Here is a 26665-nt window from a genome sequence, read left to right on the forward strand (position 1 = left end):
CTCGGGTAGCGCTCGGGCGGCGCTCGGGCACTGTCGGGCGGCGCTCGGCAGCGCTCGGCCGGGCGCCCTGGGGACGGCAGGTCGCGCCGGCGGCGGGGCGGGTCCGGGTTTCCGGACGCTCTCGGCGGGACGCGGAGGCTCCGTGCCCCGGGGGCGCGGGCGGGGCGTGGCGAGGCGCGCGCGGTGAAGAAGGCGCGCGCGGGGCGGGGGGCGGTGATGGCGGCGGCGGCGGCGGCGGCGGGGCCGCTGGTGCGGCGGTACGAGGGGGCGGCGCGGGGCCGCGGCGTGGCGGCGGCCGGCTGGCGCGTCTGCCTGGCGCACCGCTTCGAGGAGCCGCGGCAGCCCTACGGCGCCGGCGACGTGCCGCTCCGCGACGTCCTGCGGCACATCGGCCTCGCCTTGCGGTACGGCGCGGGGGGGGGGGTGGAGGGAAACGGGCACCGGGAACACCCCGGGAGGGGGGACAGGGAGCGGGGGACACGGAGCGGCGCGGCGGACTCGAGCCCCCGGGTGCTGCGGGCGGCTCGCCCCGGGCAGGCAGCCGCGGTGCCCCCGTGCGCGGAGGGCAGGGAACGGCGCATCACGGAAGGCCCCGGGCTGGAGCGAGCCGGTCTCCTCCCGCCCCGAGCTGCCGGCGCCCGCCCGCCTGCCTGGCGCAGGCACTGGGAGCACTGGTGCAGACTGGGCGAAGCTGGATTAGGGGCAGCACCCCAACGCTCGGGTTCTCCAAAACTGGTCGGGAGCTGGGCGGGCTCGGGGCATCGCTTCTGGGCGCGCGGGGAGACCCCATCTCCCACCCCTGAGCCTTGCTGCCGGTGCCCATCGGTGCGGCATCCTCCCCGGCCAGCACCAGCCTCCTGCGGAAGGCACCTTTCGGCAGATCGAGATTAAACTGGAGGTTAGCTGTGAGGATTTTTGACGTGCTGTGCCCTATAGCAGGTTTGGGAACGGGGACTTCTCTCGACTTTGCGTTTGGGTGACCTGAAAGTAACCAGGAAAAACGCTCATGGGGAGCGGTGTTATTTTAACCTTTAGAACTGCTGCCCGGGTGCTGGCGGTGTTTGTGTACCCGTCAGGCTCAACATTGAAACCGATGACAGCGTGATTTATTTCCTTGTGCTTGCTTTTTATCTCTCCTGCCTCCATTTTCTGAGCTTTTTCCTGCTCGGTGTCCTTGGAGGTTGCTGCTTGCAAAGCTGGTTCCTACAAAGCGTGATGAAGGGGCAGATAGCAGACCGCTTCGGGGTGCGCAGCATGCTGATCCGACCTGAGACATCCTGGCGCGAGCCTGGGCATCAGAGGAGGAAGAGCATGGGTCGTGCACGGGAGATAAAGGCTGCTGGAAAAGCTGCCATGGCAGGTTGGGGATGAGCTGAGCACTGGGAAAGCGTGAAGTTCTGGTGGGGTGAGCGGGGAGGAGAGATGATGACCTCTGTGGTGGCCTGGGGAGGCCACTCATGACCTGTTCTCACTGGGGTCTCGGTATGGCTTGTGTGAGTCCTAGGAAAACATTTTAAGGTTCAAAAGCAAGAAGGTAAAAGTCAAACTGCTGCCTCTTCCCGTGTGCCAATTTAGGAGGTGATTTGGTTGTCATCTCAAAATACTCTGCAGGGCAAAGCTTCCTTGCAAGGACGCTCCAGCCTAGAGAGCGAAAGACAGGAAGGGCCAGTGCGATGAGAAATACCTGTGTGGGTTTGAATTAAAACCCAGGGGCGGCGGTGTTGGATGACGAAGGGCAGGTAATGCTGGGATGTGAGAATTTGTGAGAGGCTGCATGCTCCTGCATTGGTGGGCACCCGTGCATCTGCCTGTCAGAGGCAGCCAGCTGATGGAAACCTGGGTGCTGGTGCTGCCAGAGGAACATGGAGCTCAGCCTGGCGGCATGGCACACATGTCTGAACCTCTGGAGACCTGCAGGTTGGCCTGCCCTCTCCCAAATGACCCATGATGAGGAGCACCCGTGCCAGGGATGCTCTCAAAATCTGGCATGGCTTGGTGCATGAAGTGCAAAGCCACTTGGTGCAGGTGCTTGTACCTCCCAAGATGGCTGGGCAGCACCTTGGAGCTGCTGCACGTCTTTGGCTGAGGAAGTCTAGGCCCTGCCTGAGGAGCCACTGCATCCTGGGTTAACGTGTCGTGTTGAGTTAAACCTCTGGCTGATGGGTGTCCTTGCCTGTAGCACCAGCCCCTGCTACAGGTGGTGTGGCGGGGCGTGTTGACAGCCCTGGGGTGGGATTTTTGTTAATTGGGGCTCACTGGGGTAAATCCTTTGGAGGGATACTCACAGCTACACATCTGGAAAGAAAAGGCCATGTGAACGTTTGGGCTGCGGTGGGTGCTGGGGCTGGCGGGGCAGGGAGAGAGATGCAGGCAGGTTTCCGCAGAGGTGGCTGATGTGCCCTGGGAGGGGTCACGGCACCAATCTGGAACAGCTGGGCCATGTCTGGACAGGTTTTAATTCCACTGCCAATTTGAAGGGAAAGGAATGCCCTGCAGCCCTGGCAGGGCTTTTGGTGCTGCAGAACACGAAGACTTTCTCCTGGTTATTCTGCAGTCCTGGCAGAGCTGTTAATGGCCAGCAATTGGGCATCAACCACCTTCTCTTGGCTTGCGTGATTTTGAGAGAAGCTGGCAGGGGAAGAGTTTGCTGTTGAGATGGCAGAACGGCTCGGGCAGTGGCTGGCTGTAAATCCCAAACCTCTCCCACTGCGTGCTCCTGGAAAAACTGCGTTTTGAAATCCCTCCATCACCTCCTTTCCAAGGAACCAGGATGCCCCGCCGGGCCGGGCCACAGCCCAGCTCTTCCTTGGCACCTTATTTCCCATCACCAGAAACCTGCTGGGGAAGAAGCTGGGTTGGTTCCCTGACGCTGGGTTTAAAAAAAAAAAAAAAAATTCGTTTCCTTGAGAGAGAGAGTGAGCACGCTGCCAAACCCTCGCCTCAGTAGTGTAAAGCCGGGGCTGTCTCAGCTGGGAGAAGAGCAGTTGCAGCAGATGTAGCTTGAAGATAGTGGCAGGCCATGATTCAGGGCGGTCATGCAGGACGGGCTGGTTCTCGTGCCCTGAACCTCTGCAGGAAAAATGTCTTTAAACAGTCAAACGTGAAGGTGAGTACGTAGGAACGGAGAGCAGGCAGCCATCAGGTCCTGTGAGACTGCAACCCGGAAAATGTCACCCTGAGAGGGATTTGAGGACCTTAGATGTTGGTGAATAAAGGTGGATGTCCAGTGACCACTCAGCCAAAAAAGGCAAGTGTGGGTGCTTTTTGTTGGGGACGAGTGTGTAGGAGCAGGGGGTGTCATGGAAGAGCCTGTCCCCTTGCTCCTGCGGGTACATGTCCCTGGGGTTTAGTGCTCACCCATTGCCCACCACCTGGGCTCTGCATCCTGTGGGCCATCAGAGTGGGACAGGCTGTCTGCTCCCAGCTGGGGTGGCTTTCACCTCTTGGCAGTACGGGACCAGCACTGGTGCCTGCGGGTGGCTCGGGGATGTTGCCTGCCATGGAGGCTCCCGTGCCCCCCACCGCCCATGTGGCACCCAGGGCCGTGGAGCTGCCGGTTGGGTCTTGCCTGTCTGTTTGCTGGAGGAAGTTCATCAGCTCCTTCTGGTCTGGTAGCTGGTTCCTGTATGCTAATTGTCTCCATATGGAAGATTTAACTTGGGGCGGTTCATTAGCAAAAGCCAGTCTTTTACTAGCGCCGACTCGGAGCCCAGCCCTGCTCCTCTTGCCTGGAGTGTAGCTGGCACACCCAGGTGCAGGTGTGCCCCTGCTTGGGTGTCTCTCAATTCCCAGGCCTTTGGGTGAGAAATTATCTGATGGGCAGTGCCTGGCTATGCAGCTGGCAGGCGAGCAGAGGTGAGTCCCTGGGATCCTGCCAGCTGCAGACAGCAAGCATCACCTCCAGGATGAGGCTGCCCTGTGCCATCTGCCCCCGGGGAATGTGGCACTGGGATGTGGCAGGGCTGTGTGTGACAATGGGGATGTGGAGGTGGAAAACCAAGGCCCATGTCCCTGGAGCAGCGTATGGCTTCTCTGGGCTTGTGCCTCCGCTTCCAGACCTTCCTTAGCAGGATGTGGAGGTGGTGGTGGTCTTTGTGTGCATTCCCACTTCTCCATGGACATCTGGGAAAGCCTCCTGCCTCTGCGTGAGCTGGGAGCCCTGCTCTCAGGTATTGGAGCGCTCTGTTTTCATGCTGTGCCCTTGTGGGCAGCCCTGAGCTGCCTGAGCTCTGCCTGCTCGTGCTTGCTGACAGATACATGCTGCAGATGGATGGCAGGGGCTGCCACCCAGCACGCCCTGGGACACAGGTTCCCGTTGTACATCTCCACAAGAGGGGCTGCTGCAACATGTGCTGGTCACGTCCTGCCCAGTGACATTGAAAGGACAGTGGTGCCTGTTCCTGTCTCCTTTCATACCTCTCTTTCCCTTGCAGGTACTTCAGGTGGTGGTACAAGAAGACCCGCATAGAGAAGAAATCTGCCTTCATTGACCTCTTGTGTGCGGTTCCTCTGCAGCAGATCTACGGTCAGCCTACAGTTTGGGCACTGGGGTGGTGCAATGCCCAGTGTGCTGGGTGGGCAGGGATTCACGTGGGGCCATCAGGGTGCTAGAGTATGGGAGCGGGTCAGGGAGCTGTTGGGGTGTGGGCAGTGCTGAGGAGCCCACAGAGCTGCGTGGGGGTTCCTCGATCCAGATCCCACTGTGGGGAGGAATGGGGGGGTGCTAATTTCTGGTTTCCTTACCAGGGTGCCCGCTGGGCGGGATCGGGGGAGGCACCATCACCCGTGGCTGGCGGGGTGAGTTCTGCCGCTGGCAGCTGAACCCTGGCATTTATCACTACGAAACGGTCATCGCTGACCAGGTAGGTGCGGCAGGGTGTGCGAGGGGTGTGAGTGGCATTGCAGCGGCCTGAGTGGTTGAGGCATCTGCTCTTGAGCTCATCTCATCCCTTCCCCGTGCTCCTCTCCTCTCCAGTTCACAGTGTGCCTGCGTTGCAAGGGGCAGACGGTTTACCAGCAGGTCTTGTCTGTGGAGAGACCCAGCACTCTGCAGGGCTGGAACTGGGGCTACTGTGGCCACTACGCCTTCTACCATGCCCTGTACCCCCGTGCCTGGATGGTCTACGAGCTCCCGGGGCAAAACGTGGTACTCACTTGCCGCCAGGTCTCTCCCGTCATCCCCCATGACTATAAGGTAAGGAGGCGATGGCTGCTCCCTGTCCCATGGGGGCAATGGGCCACGCTGTGCTGCAGCGGCATTGCTCATGGAGCAGGTTGGCAGGGATGTGGCAGAGCTGCCTGCATGGGACGGGGAAAGGATCGGCACAGCAGACACGGGGCTGTACCATGTGGTGCTCAGTGTGTCCTGTTTTGGTAGCAGAGCCTTGGAGCTGGTGAGTTTTTGACCCCTGAGTGTCACCTGTGTATCCAGGGGTGCTGCACTAGAAGAATTCCTTGTCCCTCCTTCCCAGCTCAGCATTGCCTGAAGACAACCAGGCTTGCGACCTTGGTAATGTCGTTTCCCAGCCTGGTCTCTTCTGTCCCAAGAGCCTGTCCCTAGTGCCAGCTGCCAGACGTGTAGGAGAGGGACTCTGGAAGGCTTTGCCCCTCCTGAGGCAGTTGGTGCTGGGAGGACTATCCCTTTTTCATAGAATCATAGAATGTCCTGAGTTGGAAGGGACCCACAAGGATCATCAAGTCCAACTCCTGTCCCAGCATAGGACAGCCTCAGAATTCACACCATGTGTCTGAGGGCATTGTCCAAATGCTTCTTGAATGCTGTCAGGCTTGGCGCCATGACTGCTTCCCCGGGAAGCCTGTTCCAGTGCTCCACCACCCTCTGGGTGAAGAACCTTTTCCTAATATCCAGCCTATTATTGTGCTTAGCTCTGGCAGCTGCTCCTTTCTCCTCTGACCTGTACTTTGATTCTTTGTACTGCTTGTTCCCTGCCTTTGGTTTGGTCCTGTGACCATCCCAGCTCCTGTCCACCCGGAATGGCAGGTCCAGAGCTGTGGCCATACTGCCCAGAGGATCTGTTGGTAGCGTTTTGGGAATCTCTCAGCCTGTACTTGTGGGTTGGTTTGTTGGCAGAGTGTTCCTAGGAGTGTTTTAGCTGGCTTTTGCCTGCTGTCCCCAAGGGAAGAGCTGCTTATTAGCTGGGCTTTCTCGGCTGGGCTTTTCCAGCGTTTCCCCATGTCTCCGCTCAGCAATGCTCCCAGGCAGGAGGAACCCTCGCAGCAACGCGGAAGCTGGGGAGGGCAGCTGGGGATGCCTTGCCGCTCCTGCACGCTGCTCCCGCTAGCTCCCAGCCCCGGGCGAGGGCGGCGGGCTGTGCTGCCGACATGCCTGACCTTCCTCTTACCCCAGCGAAGCATGTGAGCCTGTATCAACCTGTTGAATAGGTGGGTGGTGAGACGCCTGTCTGAGCCTTAAGCGCTGCTTTCCATCTGTGTATTGCCCAGCGTGCGGTTGGCTAGCCTGGAGCTGGTGATCTGAATTTTGTATTGCCTGCCCTCCAAATTCCTCTGGTCCCACTGCTGCTCCCCAGCTTTGCAACAGGCTCCGAAACAGAGTTGTTCGTGGTGCTCTCGCTCCTGCGGCATCCCGCGTGGTCTCCGCAGCAGCAGGAGAACTGATGCTCTGACAGCTATCCATGGAGCACCAGCCCGATGCGCAGCGTTGTCTGTCTCTGCCAGGACTCCAGCCTGCCAGTGGGAGTGTTCATCTGGGAGGTGGAGAACGGGAGGGATGAGGACGTGGACGTCTCCATCATGTTCAGCCTGCAGAACGGCACGGGAACGAAGGAGGACAGGAGCGGAGGGCACTGGAACGAACCCTTCTCCTTTGAGAAGGAGGGCGAGCGTGTTGCTGGAGTCCTGCTGCACCACTGCACACGCGTGAACCCCTTCACCCTCGCCATCTCTGCCCGGGAGAAGGTAAAGGGCTGGCAGGGATAGCGTGGCTTCTGCTGGGGGGGTTGTACAGCCCTGCTGAATGAGGGGGGCTGCTGCCAGGCAGCTGGTAAAGAATGGGTGTGCAGTGGGTTGGGGTTGGCACTGGTCCTCAGCACTTGCCTGACCGCTGGAGCAGGAGTGGGGATATGGCTTCCCTGAGAGCGCTGTCTTTGTGGGTGGGTGCAAAGAGAGAAGCTATGGGTGAAGCTTGCAGGACAGCAGGTGATTAGCTTTGGAGCTGGCGTTGCTGGGCAGCACGCGGGGAGCAAGTCTGGGGTCCCAGTGTTGTTGAGGGTCAGGGGGGCCCTGCATCTGCTTCTCAAAAGTCCCAGTCCCTGATGATGCTCTTCCCTTCCCCAGGCTGGCACAGAAGTCACCCACTTGACGGCATTCAATCCCACGGGATCGGGTCGAGAGGTGTGGCAGGACCTCCTGCAGGACGGCAGGCTGGATTCCCCCGCTGGTGAGTCCCTGTGCCCTCCGTGGGACAAAGTGGAGGGGGAGCAGGGGTAACGGGTGGCCACGCTGGTTGCAGGGCACATGGCAGTGCAGCAAGGGTGGGTTTCCCTTCCTCTGGCCACCTCGGTGCAACAGCAAAAAGCTCTCTGTGATGCTGTGGCTCACTCCCAACTTTAGGCTGTATAGGAATTTCCCATTGCTTGTCACGCTGTCCTCATTGTGGCTCTCCAAAGGCTGCTTGCACCACTTTGGAGCTGTTCTTGGCTGTATTCATTGCACATGCCATTAGTCTGTGTAGAAATCTCTCAGCTGAGATCTCTGCTGAGTACCCAGCGTGATGCCCAGCCGCCTTCCCCAAGTTCCCATCGCCAGATCTGCGAGATGGACTCATCAGGTTTGTTCTAGCCGGCACTTAGCAGTCCTTGGGGTTTGGTGCTGCCATCACTTGCTGTCCTCTTGTTACTACATCGGTTCCCCGAAGGTCTCTGGTATTCCTGTGAGACTTCTGCATCATCCTCAGTTGTCTGCTTGCTCCCTTGACAGAAGCCTTGGAGCAGGGTGGTGTCTCCCAGCCCTTGCTGCTAACCTTTTAATGTCATGAAAGGTGACCGGTCATTTGCCTAATGTCTCTGCCAGCTTTTGAACAAGGATGATGCTGGCGAGCTAGAGATGCTGGCACTGGGCCTTTGCAAGATTTCTTGAAGCTTAAATTATGTAAATAAAGTGTTTACATAAATATTTCTGGAAATCGAAGTTTCCTGCCTAGGTGCAGTCAGAGCTCTCCAGGCTATTGGGATGTGGTTTTCCTTTGTGTATTATCATAGTCAAGGTCTGCGCTTCTGTTGAAATTGTTGCTTTAATGAGTTTACCTGGTACACATGTCAGAACCTGCGTATAATTATCCAGCTGCCTTGGGGCTTTTCTTGAACACGGTCATAGTTTGAGCGCCCTTGAAAAGCTGGGAGCGATGGCTGTCGCTAGAAAGTCCCAGTGCCTCTGAGTGCAGCGCAGTTACAAAGTCATGGGGTGCTCTGTCCTTTCCGCTCGTGCCTGGTGGCTTTTCCTGCCTGGTTTGTTCCTCTGCTTTGATGACTGACTTTTTAACCCCTCCGCCCATGGCAGGTGTGTTTTCCTGCTTGCAAAAAGCAGTTACTCACGTGCGGTAATGTCATCCCTTAAAACCCTGAGCATGTACCCTCCAGGTTGCAGGGTGACTGGGGCGTGCCTGAATAGTCTTATCCCCCTCAGAGGTGCGTGGGAGCATCAGTCACCCCCCCACAGGGCTTCCTTGGTCACTTGTGAATATTTTTTTTTTTTTTTCCTGGCAGGTAAAAGCAGCCCAACGGAGAAGGGAGAGGTGACTGCAGCAGCCGTGTGTGTTAGCTGCAGGGTGCCTGCCCACAGTCACAAGACGCTTGAGCTGGCCCTGGCTTGGGACATGCCCCGTGTTCACTTTGGCTCCAAGGAGAAGCTGCACCTCAGGTGGGTGGGTTGTCTCCGATGGGGCTTGGCTCACACCCCCAAAGCTCCCTTCTCCCTGCTTCCAGGCTTCCCTGCGGCCGTAGCCCTGCCAGCTCACGGAGGGACCCTGTCCCCAGCCCCTGCTCCTCAACACCCCTGCACTAGCAGCTGTGTTATTGTGGTGTTTGCTATAGTCCAGCCCCTCTCCCGTGGCTGGGTGGGCTTCCCAGCCTGAGCCCACGCCGTGCTCACCAACCCCCCCCTCGGCAGGCGGTACACCCGTTTCTTTGGCAGCGGAGGCGATGCCGCTCCTGCCCTGTCGCATCACGCCCTGACGCACTACGAGGAGTGGGAGAGGAAGATCGAAGTATGGCAGAAGCCCATCCTGGAGAACAGGTGTGGTAGATGGGAGCACCTTCCCGGTGGCCTCCTGGGGCTGGTCAGGGCAGGAGCATCACCACCTTTGCCGCTGTGGTTGAGTTTCCCTCTTGCCCGCAGCCAGCTGCCTTCCTGGTACAAGTCGGCCCTCTTCAATGAGCTGTACTTCATGACGGACGGGGGGACCATCTGGGTGGAGGTGCCCCCGGACTGCTGCGCCAAGGACCTGCAGGGGCCGGCGGGGGCTGGCCTCTCCCACCTCCTCCCTGTCCTGCGGGAGTATGGAAGGTTTGCTTATTTGGAAGGTAACTTGCAGGGACGTGGTGGATGGTCCTAACTCAACCCCTCCCTGTTGCTGTTCCCAGCAAAACCCCTTGCAGGACCAAGCCCTGTAGGATATGGCATGAGGTCTTCTCCAGACCCCTGGGTGCTATATGTAGAGAATAAAAATGACTTCTAATGGGAGCCCCTGCCTGTGCTGGGAAAGAGCCCACCCTCCTGGGCCATGCGGGAGGGCGGACTTGCCCCTCCTTTCCCCTCCTTTCCCCTCCCTGTGGCAGGTCTCCCGTCCCTCACCATCTCCCTGGTCCTTCCAGGCCAGGAGTACCGCATGTACAACACCTACGATGTCCACTTCTACGCCTCCTTTGCTCTCGTCATGCTGTGGCCCAAGCTGCAGATCAGCCTGCAGTATGACATTGGTGAGTGACCCAGGAGACCCTGGCTTGATACTTGCTGATGTCTTCACCTAGGGAAGAGACGGAGGATGTGGGACAGCATCTGCCATAGAAATCGGTGCAGTGAAGCCAACATGCCCCTCCAGCTCCTCTGCTGGGCCCAGGACTTGCAAACCCCCAGCGTTGCTGCCTCTCAGCATCTCTGCCCAGCACTGGGATGCCTTCTTGCCGCACAGGGGGTACACAGCTGGCTCTGCTTGCCCTGGGGGAGTCCCTGGTCATACCAGGTCGCTCTGTGCCCCTTGCAGAGGAGAAGCATGGAGCTCTTTGTAGACCTTGATGCTTTGGGTGGGCTTGGAGGCTGCTCGGTGGTGGTCTGACCACTGGTGGAGCACAGCCCTGTGCTGGGCTGCGGCAGGGATGAGCCCACTGGGGTTCCCTCCCAGCCCTGGGTGCTGCCACCAGCTTGCTTAAGGGGTGGTGACAGCTGCATGTCCACTGCTGAGGGGAGACTGGGAGCAGCCTGGTGTCCCCTCAGCCCTTTGCAGAGGCTGTGATCTAGCAACTGGAGCGCCAAAGGGCAGCCTGGTGTGCTGGTGCTGGTGGCCCTGCCTGTGCCTGTGCTTGGAGCCTGCTGCTGCAGTGCCTGCTGCCTTTCTCATGTCTCTTGCTCTATGTCCTCCCCAGCTGTCACAGTGGTGAACGAGGATGTCCAGCCCAGGCAGTACTTGATGTGTGGTCAGACAGCCCAGGTGAAGCTGAAGAACGTGGTGCCGCACGACATTGGGGACCCAGGTGAAGGGTCTGGCTGGGCATGCTGGGGGGCAGAGGGGGTGCTCACACAGCTCCTTCAGGGTGGTTAACCCCCAGGCTGTGGGAAGGAGGTATGGTGCGTGGAGTACGCTGTTTTCTGGGAGTGAAAAGCTTGGATGGTTTGGGGTGGTGATGAAGACCACACTGCATGGAGCTTGTATGAGGGGGACAGAGGGAAGCCGTAGAAGCGGGAAGGCTGCACCTGCTAGAGATGGCACAGGGTGCAACGTGTTATTTTAGTGCTGTTTGATCACGGCACCCTTGGGACCTTGCTCCTGGGTAGGAGAGGGGATGTTTGTTGCTTGCTGCTCTGCCGCATCTGCTCTGTCCTGGCTTAGGTGACGAGCCGTGGCAGCGTGTCAATGCCTACCTGATGCACGACACGGCCGACTGGAAGGACCTCAACCTGAAGTTTGTGCTGCAGGTGTACCGTGACTACTACCTGACACACGACTCCTTGTACTTGCGGGACATGTGGCCAGTCTGCCAGGTACCGGGAGAAGATCAGGCTGTGGGGCATCCTCGCCTTCTCACTTCCCTTGGGAGCCTTACAACATCCCAAGAGGATGGATGCTCCTGAGCAGAGCGTGAGGGTCAGCCAGGATGCAGGGGCTGCATGACCATCTCCTGCCTCTCCCGCAGGCTGTGATGGAGTCAGAGCTGAAGTTCGATACGGATAACGATGGGCTCATCGAAAATGGTGGCTTCGCTGACCAGACATATGACGCGTGGGTGGTGAATGGAGCCAGGTGAGCAAGAGAGGCAAGTGGGGTTGGAGATGGGGAGTGTGGGGTGGGGAGATAGCTCAGAGCTGGGACCATGGTCCCCATCTCTTGTGGAGCTGCGTTCCACCTGTGGGGTGTCCCACGTTGCTGACCTTGCTCTCCTTTTGCTTCGGCAGCGCGTACTGCGGCGGGCTGTGGCTGGCAGCCGTCTGCATGATGTGCAAGATGGCAGAGGTGCTTGGGGACACCAAGATCCGGCAGAAATACACAGACATCCTGAGCAAGGGCAAGGAGGCGTTTGAGAGGATGCTTTGGAACGGTGGGTGCTCACTAGTGGGGACAACACTTGGCTGGCCATGTGTCCCTTGGGAGGGGGACAGCTCCTCCTTGGGTCACAGACACTTGCAGAGGATGGGGGAAGTGATGGGAGATGCTATCCCTCCAAGCAGAGGGGAAGGAGCAGGTACCAGGGAGGGAACAGAAAAGGTGTGTTGGTTTGGGAAAGGAAAGAGAGGAGGGCCATCTGGAAACAGCTGCCATGCTTCTGCTTCATGGGGTGGAGGGTAGGGACAGCACACATGAGCTGGGGTCCTAAACTATGGATTTAAAACTGTTTCCTGCCTTTTTTCCAGGAAAATACTACAACTATGACAGCAGTGGGAGCGACACCTCCAGCAGCATCATGTCAGACCAGTGTGCTGGGCAGTGGTTTCTCGGGGCTTGTGGTCTGGACCAAGGGGAGTTTGAGGTAAGTGAAGGGGCAGCCTGGTGCAGGGTGGGTGAGATGGGACCTGTGGCTGGAGCAGAGCACCAGGGCTGGCACATGGTGTGGGTTAAGCATTAGGGGATGGTGTGGGGGCTCCGGCCTGCTCCCCTGCAGCGACGTGTGCTCAGGTGGAGGCTGTTGAATGCGCATCGGTTCAACGTGCCTTAAACCAAAATCTGCTCACGGAGAGGCCATGCAGCAGGGGTGTGTAACTGCGGTCAGCTCTGGCACGCTTGGAGGAAGGTCCAACTGAGGTTTGCTCTTGGCAAGGCACTGTTTGTTTGAAAATGGGAGAAAAAAAAGTGTATGAAACTTTCCACGTGTTATTTGGTGCCCAGTTTAAAGTCCTAAATGAATATCTGAGGGAACTGAGGCTTGTTTGGGTCCCTAAAGTCTGTTGCTGTTCAGTTGCAAGAGAAGAATGGGCTGAAGGCTCCTCTTGTCTGATGGGGTGGTAAGAGCAGCTGCTGGTGGTGTGATACCTGGAGCAGAGCTGGGAAGTGGAGAGCCATCGTATGGATTATTTGTGGCCCATAGGCAGTTGTCAGACCAAAGCTGTCTGTGGTGGTGATGGACAGGCAAACGCTTTGGGTGACGGAAGGAAGGAGTGACTCTTGGCTGTGTGAGGGTGATGGACCATGTCACCGTCTGTTGGTAACAAGGGTGGCCTTTCCTGGGAGCGGCTTGTGCTGAGCGCTGTGGGATTTCAGGAGAAACGGGCGCTTGGTTGTGCCCTCCTGCATTTATCCCAGTGTGAGTCCCTAGGGCGTGGGGCTGGGGCTACAGGCAGGGTCTGGCCCAGAGCTCATGCAGTAATACCCAAACATCCCTTTGGGGGGAGCAAACGGTAAACTTGGTGCGTCCAAGAACTCGCTTGCCTTTCCGTCTTGGGTGGTGGTGGATGAAGGTGGCTTTCCTCCCTGCTGCCTGGTGAGCTCTGGGCTGGCCGGAGGTGGGACTGGTGAACTGCTCTCTGCTCTTACTACAGCCATCGAGTCTGTTGGTTTTTTTTTTCCCCCATGTGATTCGATCCCTTGCCTGGCTGGCAGCACTCCTGTTTGTAACCTCCTTAACGCGCCCCTGCTGCGTGCACAGGTCAGTAATGAAATACAAAGCAGGAGAAGCCTGTGACCCCAGTCCTGGAGAAACGGTGCCCCAAAACCTTCTGCCAGAGACGGCTGCTTCTCGCCACCCCTCTGCTGACCCCTGCTCCTTAGCAGCACTTGGGCTCATCTCCAGAGCCACACTGGGAAAAGTGACTGTGTCGGATGCTTGGCTTTAGCACATGTAAAAGGGATCTGCTGCCTTTCCTTTGAGTCTGCCAAAGCTGTCTGGTCGGGCTGCCCAGCCTGCCCTGGCAAGCTTCCATCTGGTGTCACCACACCTCCCGCTTCCCCTGGCTCTGGTGGCACCAGCCTGGCAAGAAAGGTCTGGCACATCCCTGGGCTGTGCTGGTGAGCCAGGAGCCACCTGGCTCTTCCCGTTCTTGTAAGAAGATGTCATGGTTGCTCCGACATCCCTCCTGGTCATGGTCACCCTGCAAAGTTCTTGTTAGGGCTTTTTCACAATTAGGTGGGTGTGGGATTGAGACGAGCCAGCCCTCCCCTTGCAGCATCACTGAGCCGTGAGCTTTGCTTTTCTCACAGAGGTGGTGACTTCTGCTGCACTGGCACTTCCAAGCTTTGTTGCCAGTAATGAAAGCAGTGCAAAAGCTTTATTTACTCTCGGCTGTGCACAGAGGCTTTTCACCTTCATGCAGTCCTCACTGTGTGGCTGCTCCACTGCTTTTTGTTCAGCTGGCAGGTGTTCTCGTCCTTGGGTGGGGTGGGTGGTTTGGTTTCTTTTTTGGTTTATGGGGTTTCTTTCATTTTCAGCAAGAGCTTACTCAGCGTGATGGCTTCAGCCTGTTCCCGTAACTGTTTTGAGCTCTTGGCCTTGGTTTGTTGAACAACCTTTTTTTTTCTATTTATCGGAAGGGGAAGGTGAATGCTTCCTCCTGATAATCTGAATCACTGTTTGTCCAGCGAGCACTGTTGACCTTCTGCGAGTCTTTAACTTTCACTTCAGATAAGTTTCAAATCTCTCCTGGCAGACACAGAAAACCATCAGGCATCTCGTGTATCTGTCTGACCTCTTCATCCCTGGGATGTACCTTCTCTCACCTCAAAATCCCCTTGGTCCAGGCCACAAACTCTTGCATCACCACGCAGTTACAAAACCAGAAGGATTAAAGTCCTTTTGAAATCACTCAAAACTAAGCCCTGTTTTTGTTTTTCCCCTGAGCTGAATCTTTTTTTCTTTTTTTCCCCCCCCAAGGTTCCCAGCATTCACCCAAACAAACCCACTGATATCCACAGCATTCACTTTGCAGCTGCAGGATGGCATTCCAGTGTCATCAGACCAGCTTTGCCACAATCTTTCCCGTTGGCAGGAAGATACGTCCAGCCTCACTGATCCCAGGCCATGCTTTGGCCACCTCTAGCCAGCATCCCATCTCTTGTAGGCATTGCAATGCCTTTTGCAGCTGGTGCAGATGGGCTGAGAGAACAGCACAGTGGCTTTACCAGGAGAAAGTCTTGGCCTCAAATAGCTGTTAGCCTGAGAAACCAGCAGTGGTGAACATAAACCAATATGAGGATGGTGTGTTTGGCCAGGTCTCCAAAGCAAACTCCCAAGAGACGTGGGGGTTTCGCCAGTGACTGAAAGTGAGAGGCTGTTTATGGAGACACACTAGTTGGATGAGCTATCAGCCTCCCTAGGAGGAAGTTCAGCATCTCTTCTGTTGAGCAATTTTTTTTTTTTTTGGTCTTTTCAGAGAAATAGGCTTTTTACTTCCTCTTGTTATTTTCCTGAGGTGGTTGTTTACCCAGCGAGCTGTGTTTGCCTCTTTCTAACAGAAAACTTAACCCTGCTCCCTGGAGACCCAGCCTGAGGGGTCTCCATGAGCGCTGAGCCCAAAGCCCCCTCTCTCTCTACACAGGTCTTCCCCAAGAGTCATGTTGTCAGTGCGCTCAGGACCATCTTTGAGAAGAATGTCATGGGCTTTGCTGGTGGCACCATGGGAGCAGTGAATGGCATGAGACCCGACGGGGTGCCCGACACCTCCAGCGTGCAGTCCAATGAGGTGTGGATCGGCGTGGTCTATGCCTTGGCTGCCACCATGATCCAGGAGGTGAGTGGTGATGCTGCACCCCTCGGCACATGCCATCTCCTTGTGCTCCGTGGATGGGCTGATGGTCATCTTCCCTCTGCTGCAGGGGCTGGTGGAGGAAGGCTTCCGTACAGCGGAGGGCTGCTACCGAACGGTTTGGGAACGGCTAGGCATGGCTTTCCAGACACCGGAGGCCTATCGGGAGAAGAAAGTCTACCGCTCGCTGGCTTACATGCGGCCTCTTAGCATCTGGAGCATGCAGCTGGCCCTGGAGCGCAGAGCCAGCCAGGCACCAGCACCTGTACAGCCCCCCCAGGTCCCCATCCACCCTTGAGCCTGGTGGCACTGAGCAGGGCGTCAGGTGCACCGGGGGACTCAGGGAGGCCTCGGCTCTTGGGCAGGGACCCTTCCCTCTCCCTCTTTGATAATACTCACAGTGCTGTTTTCCTTCCCTACCTCCACTACATGCCCTTCACCTTGGGGGGCTTCCAGCCACCGATGCTGAGCACAAGGGGGGACCAGAGGTATGTGTGACATCTCCTCAGAGAGGAGAGGGGTGGGATAAGGAGGCGCTGCTGGAGCCTGCACCTCCCCTTCCCCATTGCTCAGGGTTCTGACAGCCTCCAGGACCCCCAGCCATCCTTCACCGGAGCTGGTACCTTGCCCAGGAGCACAGGGAGCCTCTCTCCTGCAGTCAGGGTGCTGGGTAAGGTTGGAGCTGGCCTGCAGGGCAAAAAAAAAAAAAAAAAAAAAAAAAATGTGTGGGTGTATGTGTGTATGAGGACATTGGACTGGTGCACGCAGGCACGTGGATGCTGTAATTGTCCCTCCATTGTGTGACACTGCACGCAAGGACTGGCTCTGCCCCAAGGCACCAGCCCCAGGAGAGCCTGTGGCAGATACAATCCCCAGGGGAGCCCTGGCTCCCCAGCCCGTGACAATCGGAGCCCAAGCAGCAGGTCCTGGTCTGGTACCGTGGCACCCCTCCCTGCTGGCGCCGGGGGTGGGCAGCAGAGCACGTTTTAGAGGATGAATCATTTTAAGTTCTTAATAAATTTGTCCAGCTGTCTATCCTTGTGTGTTGTCTCTGCCAGGGGGCCAGACTGGAGGAGGGAGCCCCTGTTGTTCCCCCTTTTCTTCCTGAGCTGGGATGGAGGGTTGGGGATGCAGGGGGGACAAGCCCTAATTGCAGGTTGGCTCTTGTGGGGTTTTGCTGATGGGAGCAAGATGTGCCTCTGCCCTGAGATGCGATGGCAGGAGAGACCTAACCTTTGCTCTCTCCTCTCCTGCTTGCAAGGCAGGGGAAGGTGAGGAGCCTGCTCTATGGGGAGCAGCGGTGCCCCAGAGCTGGCCCTTGACCGAATTGTGTCCCCTTCTGCCTGGGGCTCTCTGCCTTTCTTCCTTTTCCTCCTTTCTCTGCCAGCGCAGCATTTGAAGGCTGTACCTGTCTGGTTTTGAGGGGGTGGGAGTGAGCCCTACCCCCAGATGTGGCTACACAGCCTTTCTGCTTGCTTTAGAGCTTTTTCTTGCTCTAAAGCTCTCCCTTAATCCTTACGTGCCCTCAGGGCTGGGGTGAGAAGCAGCCTGTCCTCCCCATGTGACAGTTTCACCCCCCCAGCCCTTACCTGCCCTGGGAGCTGGTGCAGCAAGGGCATCACTGCGGTGGCCCGGAGCTGCCAGCGAGTGACAAATGGTCTTTGCTCCTGGGGTAGTGTTCCTGCATCCGCCTGGGCAGAGCCCTGAGCTGCCAGCGAGTGATAAATGGCCTTTTCCTTGCTCCTGGGGTAGTGTTCCTGCATCCCCCTGGGCAGAGCAATAATGTTATCTGGGACGGGCAGGTTGTCCTGGGTGCGGCCCCCCTGGACCAGCCGCTGTCATCCTCCCATGGCAGAGCCCACAGCCCATGGAGAGGGACTGTGATGCTCTCCCTTAGTGTCACCGTGGAGAGGCTGGAGGGAGAGGGGGGTGCCAGGACACTGATGGGGCTCACCTGGGCTGCTCACCTCCATTTGTCTTGCAACATGCTGATCCAGCTGGCAAGGGACAAAAGCAGGTACCAAAGCCAGCACGGGCTGGGTTTTATTGCTCAACCCGTCAGCATCGCCCCTTAACCCTGGGAGACAGGCTGCCTGCAGACTTTCTTTCAAAGGTTGGGGTGTTGAGTCTGTATCAAGGGATATTTCTGCTCTTTCCTCCACTGTTGACTGTATCACCTCAATAAAACCTGTATCTGATAGGCTCAGCTTTCAGCAGCTCCTGCGTGGGCATGGCTGGGAGGACAATCCTTGGTTTGTGACAGTGTGCTCCCCTCCAACCTGACCCTTCCCTCCCGTAACTCTGCTCAAGCAATAACCACCGCTGGCGGTCGGTCATCATGGATGTGTCTGGTCGTGACGGCTGCGTGCGGCTCAAAGTGGAGTTGGGGGAGACGGGTAACAACACAAGAGCCAAGGGCTCATGTGAGCAATGGCCTCACCTACCCACAGTGCTGGTCAGTGTCCAACTCCAGACACATTGGAAGAAACTACCGTCTGTGGTCAGTACACAAATGTGACCATGAGTCCATCATCTTGCCCCCATAAACAGTGAGCAGCCCCAGAGCCCTTTTTGCTCTCCTGCACGGCAGCGGGCTGCACACCAGGATCTCCCCTGGAGTAGGGACACCTCTCAAGGTTGTGCCTACAACAGAGATCCCATACTCCTTGACATTGAAATGTTTCTTGCCACAACAGATCCTCAGTAAGTGACTAAGAACTTGCTAAACTTTAGAAAATTCACTAAGATTCTATCTTTAGATTGATCGTTCACATATAATCCTTTAGACATAAACTGTTGATCAAGTCTGGGACTAGGGTTGGATCCAGCTGCATTTAGACTCCTCTCTGAGAAAATGTTGAGGGAGAAGCCACTCAAGCACACGTACACCATCCTAGGAGCTGCACACACACCACCCGAGTCTGTCCTGCTAAGACCAGAGCTCCTCCACAGCGGACAACTCCAGAGAGCTGATGGGTGCCCCTTTTGACTCCTTTCACACAGACATTCTCACCCTCAAGTTCTTCTCTTCCCCTCATGTTTGGCAGAGCCTCTGGTACAAAGTCTCATAAAGTAATTTAAGTGGTACAGCGGTAGATACGGCTCGAGCTGGGTGCCTCCTCAGAGGGACCCTGAACAAAGAAATCTCTGGGCAATTCCACCCTTACAATCTAAGTTTCCCACCTGTCACACAACAGTCTGGACCAACAATAATATTGGGGTCCAGGGTCTTCCCGAGCCTTGTTAGGTCTCTTCATTGTCTATAGGCAGGACGTTTTTCTTCTTATCTCCAAGGCTGCAGCTTCTGCTGATGGCTGTAGCTTCCTTATCTTTCGGCTTGAACCAGCTCTGGGGCTTTCTCCTACTTAACTAGGCAGAGGTTCAACAAAAGTTCAGCCACATATCTAGGTGAAATTTCACAGCTTGCGGCCTAAGGCTTCAGCAAATACAGCTACTCGTGCTAAGTAAGGCTATTAATCCTGACAATTCCTAACGGGAGGAGTTCAGAAAGCAAGAGGGTCCTCTCTGAACCTCGTGACTCAACGGGAGGGTCCCCCTGACAGGTTTCTCTGACCCTGTCCTCTCTGCAGTAAATAGCCAGCCGCACCTGCCATCGGATCTTGTTAAACCACTGTTGCATTTGCTACCAAAATTGGTTAAATCGCTGTTTTATATCAATAAACGTACTGCTGCTTCTCCCTTACGAGTGAAATGCATCACACCATCCACAATGGGTGACAGACATGGTTTTCTCTAACATTTGCCTCTAGTAGTATTTTTCAAGTCTGACTCAATCCCACCTTGAGCAGCAAGTTTAATTATTTATTAACACTTTCTTATTACTCATCAACCCTTTCTTGACCCCTGGCATACACGGGTTTAAACCACAGCCCTGCCAACTTTTAACTTCCTCAGCGGTTTCTGCCTTGGACTTCTTCCCTGCCTGCCCGCTCCCCCTTGCCCACTCCCTGCTGCACCAGGGCTCAGGCACGGCACCACAGGATTTAGCCATGGTAATGATTGCCAATGCCGAGCCGCTTCGCTGGCTGCCCTTCGGAGGGTGCAAACCCCACGGAGATACCTCAGCTCTTGGCTTGTTTTGCTTTTGACTCAGCTGAGGCTGGTCATCAAATCCATCTCCTTGAGCACTGAGATGATCCCTGCACCTGCAAGATACACCACCGGGGTAGGGGCTGTTAAGTACAGGAACAAGAAAGGCTACGGACAGATGGCACCAACACTGTTTGTGTGATGCAAAAATAAACCTACAGCTGTAAATGAGCTATGGGTTGCCATCAGCAGTGGTGCCAGCGTGGGGACCTTGTGTTGCCCATCCCTGTGCCCACGGAGTCCCTAGGGGAGCTCCCTGAACCAAGGTGATGGGAAGTGGCTGATGACAAGGGGGTGATGGAGAGGGGGTGATGGCGAGGGGGTGATGGCGAGGGGGTGTTGGCGAGGGGGTGATGGCGAGGGGGTGATGGAGAGAGGGTGTTGGCTGCCTGGCTGCCCCTCCTGCCCCCTGCAGCCTCCCCAGTCTGACCATGCTCATTATCACGAGCCTCGGCCACGCTCCAGGCAGTGCCCGCCTGCTGAAAAACCAGCCAAAGCAAACAGCAGCTGCGTGGGAAAACATACCTTGTCGTGCAGTTAATTTCTAGGACACAAAGAAGCAAACACTGGGGCAGGAATTTCCCATGGGCAGCCGGCTGGCTGGCCAGGGAGTTCCTGCGGGCAGGGGTGCAAGAGGGCTGTGGGGCTCCTGCAGAGAGTAGAGGGGGACGTTGGGATGCCGGCAGCAGAAGTGCAATGCTCCCCAGCCTGGGCAGCGACGGATCTTGCTGTCGGAGAGAAACTGGGGATCAAATGTGAGATTAAAGGGAAAGCAAAATTTCTGATACGATGCAAAGAGTTGCCTTGCTTCTATTTTAAGCAAAGGAGCGTTTTCTGGTGAATAGGGCTCCATCAGCTTTTGCTGTGATGACCGAGGGAAATAAAACACACATATTTTAGGAAACAGTCCTGAAAACCATTGAGGAATGGGTGAGAAAATCTGGGGTGAAATGAGCCACTTCAGCCTCCCCGGATATTAACAACTAATTCCGTAAGGGGAATTATATAAATATGTACTTAAAGTTATTTAAGAATTCCTGTGCAAACACAATTTTTTTCAGAATTAAAATGCAATATCCAAGCTATTAGGGGAATGTTTGTTTTTCATAAACAAAATAATTTCCTTCCAACAAAAGCCAGCTTGTAAAACCAGCAGCAAACCTTCATGCCAGCCCTGGGCGAGAGGAGACCAGGTGCTTTGTAGCCTGATCTGCGGCTGCCTCAGTGCTGGGGGAGGATAAAGCAAAGCCCCGAAAGGAGCCCAGTGCTGGGTGGGTTTGCACAAGGATGCCTGGTGAGGAGGAGCAGCGGGAGGCCGTGTGCTGCGGCTGATCCTGAGATACACCGGGGTTAAGGCTGCCTGGCACCCCTGTGCACCCCAGGCATGGCAGTGGAGTGGCAAACGGGTGTCAGAATGGACAACACACCCTGAGAGGGGTTTTCCCTGGCTGAGTGTCCATCCTGGCAGTCACTGCAGGAGCCGGTGCCTCCTCGTGAGCTGCCAGGACAGTGTGAGCAAGGAGGGGCAGTTTCAGCAGGCATTTCTGGGAATATCTGCCTGCAAACACTCTCTCATGTGTCTGGGAACTGCAAATTCGGAAACACCCAGGTTGCACAACGCCCTGGCCAGCGCTGCCACCCACAGCCCTAGCAGCTATAAAAGGTGAGGGAGCAGGCACGTCGGGCAGAGCCCCGCAAGGAGCACGTCCCTGGGTACGCCAGCTGCCTGCCCGCTGCAGAGATGAAGCAAGTGACTCCCTTCCTCCTGGTGCTCAGCCTGGCCCTGGTGGCTCCCAGCCTCTCTGCAAGAGCGGTAACGGTGGGGCTGGGTGCTTGGGGCAGGGTGGGCAGGGGGGCTGCAAATCCTGGGGGTGCCCGCTCCTACCACCCTACCTGCACTCGGGCTCTGCCACAGCACCAACTCTGAGTCCCCCCAGGTCCCGTGCGTGCTGACCGGGAGCTGGATCAACGACCTCGGCTCCATCATGACCATCAGGGCGTTGAATGGAGAAGGTGGATTCACCGGCACCTACCGCACAGCCGTGACTGCCACCACAAACAAGATCCTGCCGTCACCGCTGCAGGGGTCTCAGCACCAACCAAACCAGAAGAACCATCCCACCTTCGGCTTCACCGTCAACTGGAGCTTTTCAGGTGCTTCTTCTTTCCTAGCCTCCCTGCAGTGTCCCCAGAGCTCCCTCTCCCTCCTTGTTGTGTCCCCAGACCTCCCCTGCCCTCCGCAACAAGTCCCCCGACCTCCCTTGCCCTCGCTGTGATGTCCCTGATGCTCTTCTGCCCTCCCCTGCAGTGTCCTTGATGATCCCCTCCCTTCCCCTGCGGTGTCTCCAGTGCTCTCCATCCTCTGTGATGTCCCTGATGCTCCCCTATCCTTGACCCCAGAGCTCCTTGCCTGGTGTCATCTCCCAGTCCCAGGGCACAGAGGATGCGCTGGGGGCTGAAGCCCACTGCTCTCTGCCCATCTGCACATGAGACCCCCAGCCCTCTGACCCCTCCTGCCTGCTTTCCCCATCACCGCTGTCCCCAGAGGGCAGGGACAGCCTGGGTCTACTGTCCCCTGTGCTGGGGCAGGCTTCAGGGCCATGGCCGGGCACTGACCTGCTGCTCCGGCCACGCTCATCTCCACCTCCCGCACCGTCCCCGCAGACTCCGTCACCGTCTTCACGGGCCAGTGCTTCGTGGACGAGGCGGGAGAGGAGGTTTTGAAGACCATGTGGCTCCTGCGGTCACGCATGGACGACATCAAGGACGACTGGAAAGCCACCAGGTGAGTCCCCTGTCCCTGCCCTCCGTGGGTCCCTGCGCACCCCGGGGGGGCCGGGGCTCAGCGCCCGGCAGAGCTGCTACCAGCGTGGGGGTGACCGAGGATGGGGTGCTCGTGCGTGGCCTCCTGGGGGTCCTGGGAGGGGGGCTGGGTGGGCGTTCGGCATGGGGACCGTGCATTTCCCACCCTCATATGCCTCCCTCCGTGTCCTCACAGGGTCGGCACCAACGTCTTCACCCGCCTGCAGCCACAGGAGTGAGGGCGGCAGCGCGGGGGGTCCCGGGCCGGCAGCAGTGACGGGGATGCAGCCCCCCCCGCTCCCCCCCACCTCCTCCTCCCAATAAAGCTTTGCTGCAAACACCCCCCGGCTCCTGTCGTGGCTCAGTGCTCACATCCTCCCACGGCGTCCATGGCCTCTCCTCTCACCCGGTGTGTGTCCCCTGCCGTGACCACCCACAGCCCAGCCTCCTCCATTGCAGCCCCACCGCCCCGCCGTGCTCCCTCGGGACCCCCGCCTCGCCCGGGGGAGCAGGACACGGCTCAGTCTGGCGTGGTGGCTGGTGGCCGGTGGCCCCGTGGTGGCCCTTGGCAGGAGGCCCGGTGTGGGCAGCCAGTGGCCCGTCTCCCACCGGGGTGGCCCTTGGCAGCAGGCCCGGCGTGGGCGGCTGGTGGCCCGTCTCCCACCGGGGTGACCCTTGGCAGCAGGCCCGGCGTGGGCGGCCGCTGCCTGAGAGCAGCCCCTGCTATAAAAGGGGCAGCGGGGCAGGCAGAGCCTGGGCTCCGCGCACGGCCACCGCTGCTGCCGCCATGGGCACCCTCGGCTGCTGCCTCCTGCTCGCCCTGGCCCTGCTCGGCGCCCGCGACGCCGCTGCCAGGAAGGTAAGGGCAGTGCCCAGCCGGGGGGCTGCCCACTCCTGCCGTGCCATGCCATGCCATGCCGTGCCGTGCCATGCCGTGCCGTGCCAGGCTGTGCCAGGCCGTGCCATCCCTGGGGTGCAGGCCCAAGGAGCTGCCTGCTCTTGCTGTGCTGTGCCGTGCTGTGCCGTGCTGTGCCGTGCTGTGCTGTCTGTGCCATGCTGTGCTGTGCCATGCTGTGCTGTCTGTGACATGCTGTGCTGTGCTGTGCCATGCTGTGCTGTGCCATGCTGTGCTGTCTGTGGCATGCTGTGCTGTCTATGCAGTGCCATGCTGTGCTGTGCCATGCTGTGCCATGCTGTGCAGTGCCATGCTGTGCCAGCCCTGGGGCACAGTGTACATGGCTGAGGGTGTTGCATGCTCTCCCTGTGCCATCCCAGCACACAGTGTTGTGCCCGAGGGGCTGCATGCCCTTGCTGTGCCCTGCTGTGCTGTGCTATGCCGTGCTGTGCCATCCCAGGGTGCAGCATGAGTGACCGAGGGAGCTGCCAGCTCTGGCTGTGCTGTTGCTGGGGGTAGTGTTGGTCACCTGCCCCTGCTATGGGGGGGTACCCAGCACCCCAGCTCTGCACTGCCCTGCTCTGCCATGGGAGGGAGAGGTGCTGGCCCAGCTGGTGGCCGTGTCACTGGTCCCCGCTGCCGTGCAGAGGGGCCATGTCAGCCCCAGGTACACGGGGCATGTGTCCCACTGCCTGGGCAAGCTGGAAGGGGGGCTGTGGATCGGCACTGCCCAAGGTGCCAGCACAGCCCTCGGTCCCCAGTGTGACCTGCAGGGCCTGTGGAGGAACGAGCTGGGCTCCAACATGACCCTCTCAGCCCTGGGCGCAGCCGGGACCTTCTCGGGCTCCTACCACACCGCCGTGGCAGTCACCAACAAGCAGATCCTGGTGTCACCGCTGCAAGGGGCCCAGCAGCAGCGCGGTGCCAAGGGACAGCCCACCTTCGGCTTCACTGTGCAGTGGCAGTTCGCAGGTACAGCATCCTGGGGCTGCCTGTGCTGGGAGCAGGGTGCCCCCCGGCTGGTCCCCCCACACCTCCCGTGGCACCCCAAGAGACCCTGGCTGTGGCCACGGACTGGCCACACTCGCTCCTGCCATGGGATATGACGGAGCGAGGGCTGTCTGTCTGGGGCAGGTGGCAGGGGTGTCTGTCTGTCTGGGAGAGGTGGTGGGGGTGTCCATCTGTCTGTCCTAGTGACACGGCAGGTGTGGTGCCCATCTATCTGTCCAGGTGATGTGGAAGCCACCCATCTGTGCAATGTGGCAGGGAGGTCCATCTGTCTGTCCAGGCATACGGTGGCGGGTGTTCGTCTGTCTGTCTGCCAGGATCAGGTGGCCGAGGTTACCCTGTCTGGAGGTGCAGGCTCTGAGCCCCCTTTGCCCCACTTGAACCCCACCAGACTCCACCACCGCCTTTGTGGGCCAGTGCTTCACGGACCACCGTGGGAAGGAGACACTGGAGACCGTGTGGCTCCTGCGGGAAGAGGTCCCATCCCGCAAGCATACCTGGAAAGCCACCAGGTGAGCCCTGGCCCTGCCCTCCCACCCCACAGCCCTGCCTCCCCTTCTGCTGACACGGCTTCCCCACAGGGTCGGCACCTCCATCTTCACCCGCATCAAGTGACGGGGATGGGGACCAGAGCTGCCTGCACCCCGCTGTCCCTCCTGCATCCCCGAAGCTCTCTGCTGTCCCGGTCCAGGGCTGGGCTCCTGCCTGCTTCCAGCATCCTGGCCAGGAAACACAACCTCTCCCTGCCCTGCTTCCTCCCAGTGCCTCCCGGTTCCTCCCAGTGCCTCCCAGCAGCCTGCTGGCAGGGCTCCCCCTTCCCAAAGCTTGCTGCCCCCGCACATGGAACCGAATAAACCTTTCTCTACCTGGCAGAGAACCCTGCCCCTTGTGTCCTCGGGCTGCAAGAAGCCTCCCTGTGCCTGTGGGCAGGATGGCGGGGGTGCAGGCAGTGGCTGGGGGAGGACAGAGTGATGTTTCAAGGCGCTAGCAGGGACGGGGCTGGGAGACAAGGGGAGGAGAGCAGCTGGGTAATCCTGCTTCCTGGCCATGGCTTCAGGCCTCGGCAGGGGCCTTCTTGCCCCTGCACCCATTTGGGGCACCTGCAGGAGCCCTGCGGTGGGTGACCCCAGGCAGCATCCCCAGCATGGAGCAGCGGGATGCCCCACAGCCGGGGGTCAGGGTGAAGGCTGCATGCAGGCAAGCCAGCACGCTCTGCATCCTGCCTCTCTGCACCCCAGTCTGCTCCGTCTTCCCATTTCCAGGCTGGTCTGGTGAGGGGGTGGCACTTGGTCCTGGGTGCACATATGGCCCGGTGCCAGCCCCTGTAGAGGGGACCATGGTCATGAGGTGGGAGGCTGGGGTGTTGGAGTGGTCCAAAGTCCAGGCTCAATACTGGAGGGACAAGGGGAGGGACCTGGGACTCCAGGGGCAGCTACCGGGCAGACCGGGTGGCTAAGGCCAGGTGCTGGAGGGATCCCTGCTGTATATATGTCCCTATGCACATATTTCCCACTAAATGGCTGTTGCCCATCAGCTGGAGGGTAGAACAGGATATGGCTCCTTTCCAGTGCTCATATTCACAGGATAACGTCATCTATACATTGATCTTTATTTTATTACTTCATTAGGAAAGAAAACTAACAAACACAGCAATGCCCTTTGCACGGACCCATCTAACACGTGAACTCACTAACTCATCACTTCAGCAACTCATGAAGTCTCTAACTCACAAGTCCCTAGTCTGTAGCTCCTAACTCGGGTGCCCCTGACTACCCTGGGGAGAAGCTGTGCAGGCAGGGAGAGGCGCGAAGGGCTCGAAGGAGGGTCCTGCCTGGGGACTGCAGGGCTGCCAGGGGAAGAGGCTGTCAGATGGGGCAGGGACTTTGGGGCAGCGAGCACACAGCACCCCAGAAAAGCGTCAGGGCCTGCCCACCATCCTCTTGCTCTCACGGTGTGCCTGCCCTTCCCCAGCCTTCCTCAGACTCTGCTCCGCTCCCTCCTTCCCCACTGGTCTCTGGGGCTGCTCTCAGCCCCCACAGCTCCTGGGGATTGCATGGACCAGAGCCTATTTGGGGTACGCCTGTACTGGCTGAGCCCAACTGGCTGACATGCCTGGGGGTTCAGCTTTCGATCAAAAGCCACCCCTGCATCCTCATCCCTGCATCCTCGTCTTTATGCCTGCATCCTCATCCTCACTACTGCATCCTCATCCTCACCCCTGCACCCTCATCCTTATCCCTGCATCCTCATCCTCACTATTGCATCCTCATCCTCACTACTGCACCTTCATCCTCTCCCCTGCACCCTCATCCTCACCCCTGCATCCTCATCCTCACCCCTGCCTTCCACATGCAGCCCCTCAGTTCAGCCCCGTTGAGCACTGGCATCCTTGGCACAGCCCTGACTACCCTGTGCTCGTTCTCATGTTCA

At 58.2% G+C, this 26665-nt stretch overlaps 3 protein-coding genes across 4 annotated transcripts; all 3 read left to right on the forward strand.

The window, feature by feature from the left end:
• Window positions 1–216: 216 nt before the first annotated feature.
• Window positions 217–16413, forward strand: GBA2 (glucosylceramidase beta 2). The gene is made up of 17 exons (XM_068422116.1): window positions 217–404; window positions 4434–4525; window positions 4747–4862; window positions 4976–5194; window positions 6697–6936; window positions 7315–7417; window positions 8742–8895; window positions 9145–9270; window positions 9373–9557; window positions 9849–9953; window positions 10617–10724; window positions 11081–11232; window positions 11385–11491; window positions 11644–11786; window positions 12100–12215; window positions 15214–15405; window positions 15491–16413. Exons 1-17 carry the CDS (start codon window positions 217–219, stop codon window positions 15716–15718), a joined length of 2574 nt encoding a protein of 857 aa, XP_068278217.1. The 3' UTR covers window positions 15719–16413.
• A 4820-nt stretch (window positions 16414–21233) lies between these two features.
• LOC137676533 (avidin-like) lies at window positions 21234–22673 on the forward strand. 2 transcript variants are annotated; one of them, XM_068423403.1, is made up of 4 exons: window positions 21234–21349; window positions 21468–21684; window positions 22195–22315; window positions 22529–22673. In XM_068423403.1, exons 1-4 carry the CDS (start codon window positions 21272–21274, stop codon window positions 22569–22571), a joined length of 459 nt encoding a protein of 152 aa, XP_068279504.1. In that variant the 5' UTR covers window positions 21234–21271; the 3' UTR covers window positions 22572–22673. The 2 variants fall into 2 exon arrangements, with proteins under 2 accessions (XP_068279504.1, XP_068279505.1); XM_068423404.1 differs by having other exon boundaries at window positions 21234–21343.
• Window positions 22674–23129: 456 nt separating this feature from the next.
• On the forward strand, window positions 23130–24850 carry LOC137676660 (avidin-like). The gene is made up of 4 exons (XM_068423625.1): window positions 23130–23191; window positions 23989–24199; window positions 24627–24747; window positions 24817–24850. Exons 2-4 carry the CDS (start codon window positions 24031–24033, stop codon window positions 24848–24850), a joined length of 324 nt encoding a protein of 107 aa, XP_068279726.1. The 5' UTR covers window positions 23130–23191; window positions 23989–24030.
• Window positions 24851–26665: the final 1815 nt, after the last annotated feature.

Source organism: Nyctibius grandis, chromosome Z (assembly GCF_013368605.1).
Source record: "Nyctibius grandis isolate bNycGra1 chromosome Z, bNycGra1.pri, whole genome shotgun sequence".
Classification (NCBI taxonomy): domain Eukaryota; kingdom Metazoa; phylum Chordata; class Aves; order Nyctibiiformes; family Nyctibiidae; genus Nyctibius; species Nyctibius grandis.

What these genes read in the sequence shown, in the direction of transcription:
- GBA2 (XM_068422116.1), top strand. Translation starts at nt 217, where the DNA reads ATGGCGGCGGCGGCGGCGGCGGCGGGGCCGCTGGTGCGGCGGTACGAG. An exon ending in CCATCTCTGCCCGGGAGAAG is followed by an intron (nt 6,937 to 7,314) that starts GTAAAGGGCTGG and finishes TCCCTTCCCCAG; the next exon opens with GCTGGCACAGAAGTCACCCA. An exon ending in AAGCCCATCCTGGAGAACAG is followed by an intron (nt 9,271 to 9,372) that starts GTGTGGTAGATG and finishes TCTTGCCCGCAG; the next exon opens with CCAGCTGCCTTCCTGGTACA.
- LOC137676660 (XM_068423625.1), top strand. Translation starts at nt 24,031, where the DNA reads ATGACCCTCTCAGCCCTGGGCGCAGCCGGGACCTTCTCGGGCTCCTAC. An exon ending in TGTGCAGTGGCAGTTCGCAG is followed by an intron (nt 24,200 to 24,626) that starts GTACAGCATCCT and finishes GAACCCCACCAG; the next exon opens with ACTCCACCACCGCCTTTGTG. An exon ending in CATACCTGGAAAGCCACCAG is followed by an intron (nt 24,748 to 24,816) that starts GTGAGCCCTGGC and finishes GCTTCCCCACAG; the next exon opens with GGTCGGCACCTCCATCTTCA.
- LOC137676533 (XM_068423403.1), top strand. Translation starts at nt 21,272, where the DNA reads ATGAAGCAAGTGACTCCCTTCCTCCTGGTGCTCAGCCTGGCCCTGGTG. An exon ending in TCTCTGCAAGAGCGGTAACG is followed by an intron (nt 21,350 to 21,467) that starts GTGGGGCTGGGT and finishes GAGTCCCCCCAG; the next exon opens with GTCCCGTGCGTGCTGACCGG. An exon ending in GACGACTGGAAAGCCACCAG is followed by an intron (nt 22,316 to 22,528) that starts GTGAGTCCCCTG and finishes GTGTCCTCACAG; the next exon opens with GGTCGGCACCAACGTCTTCA.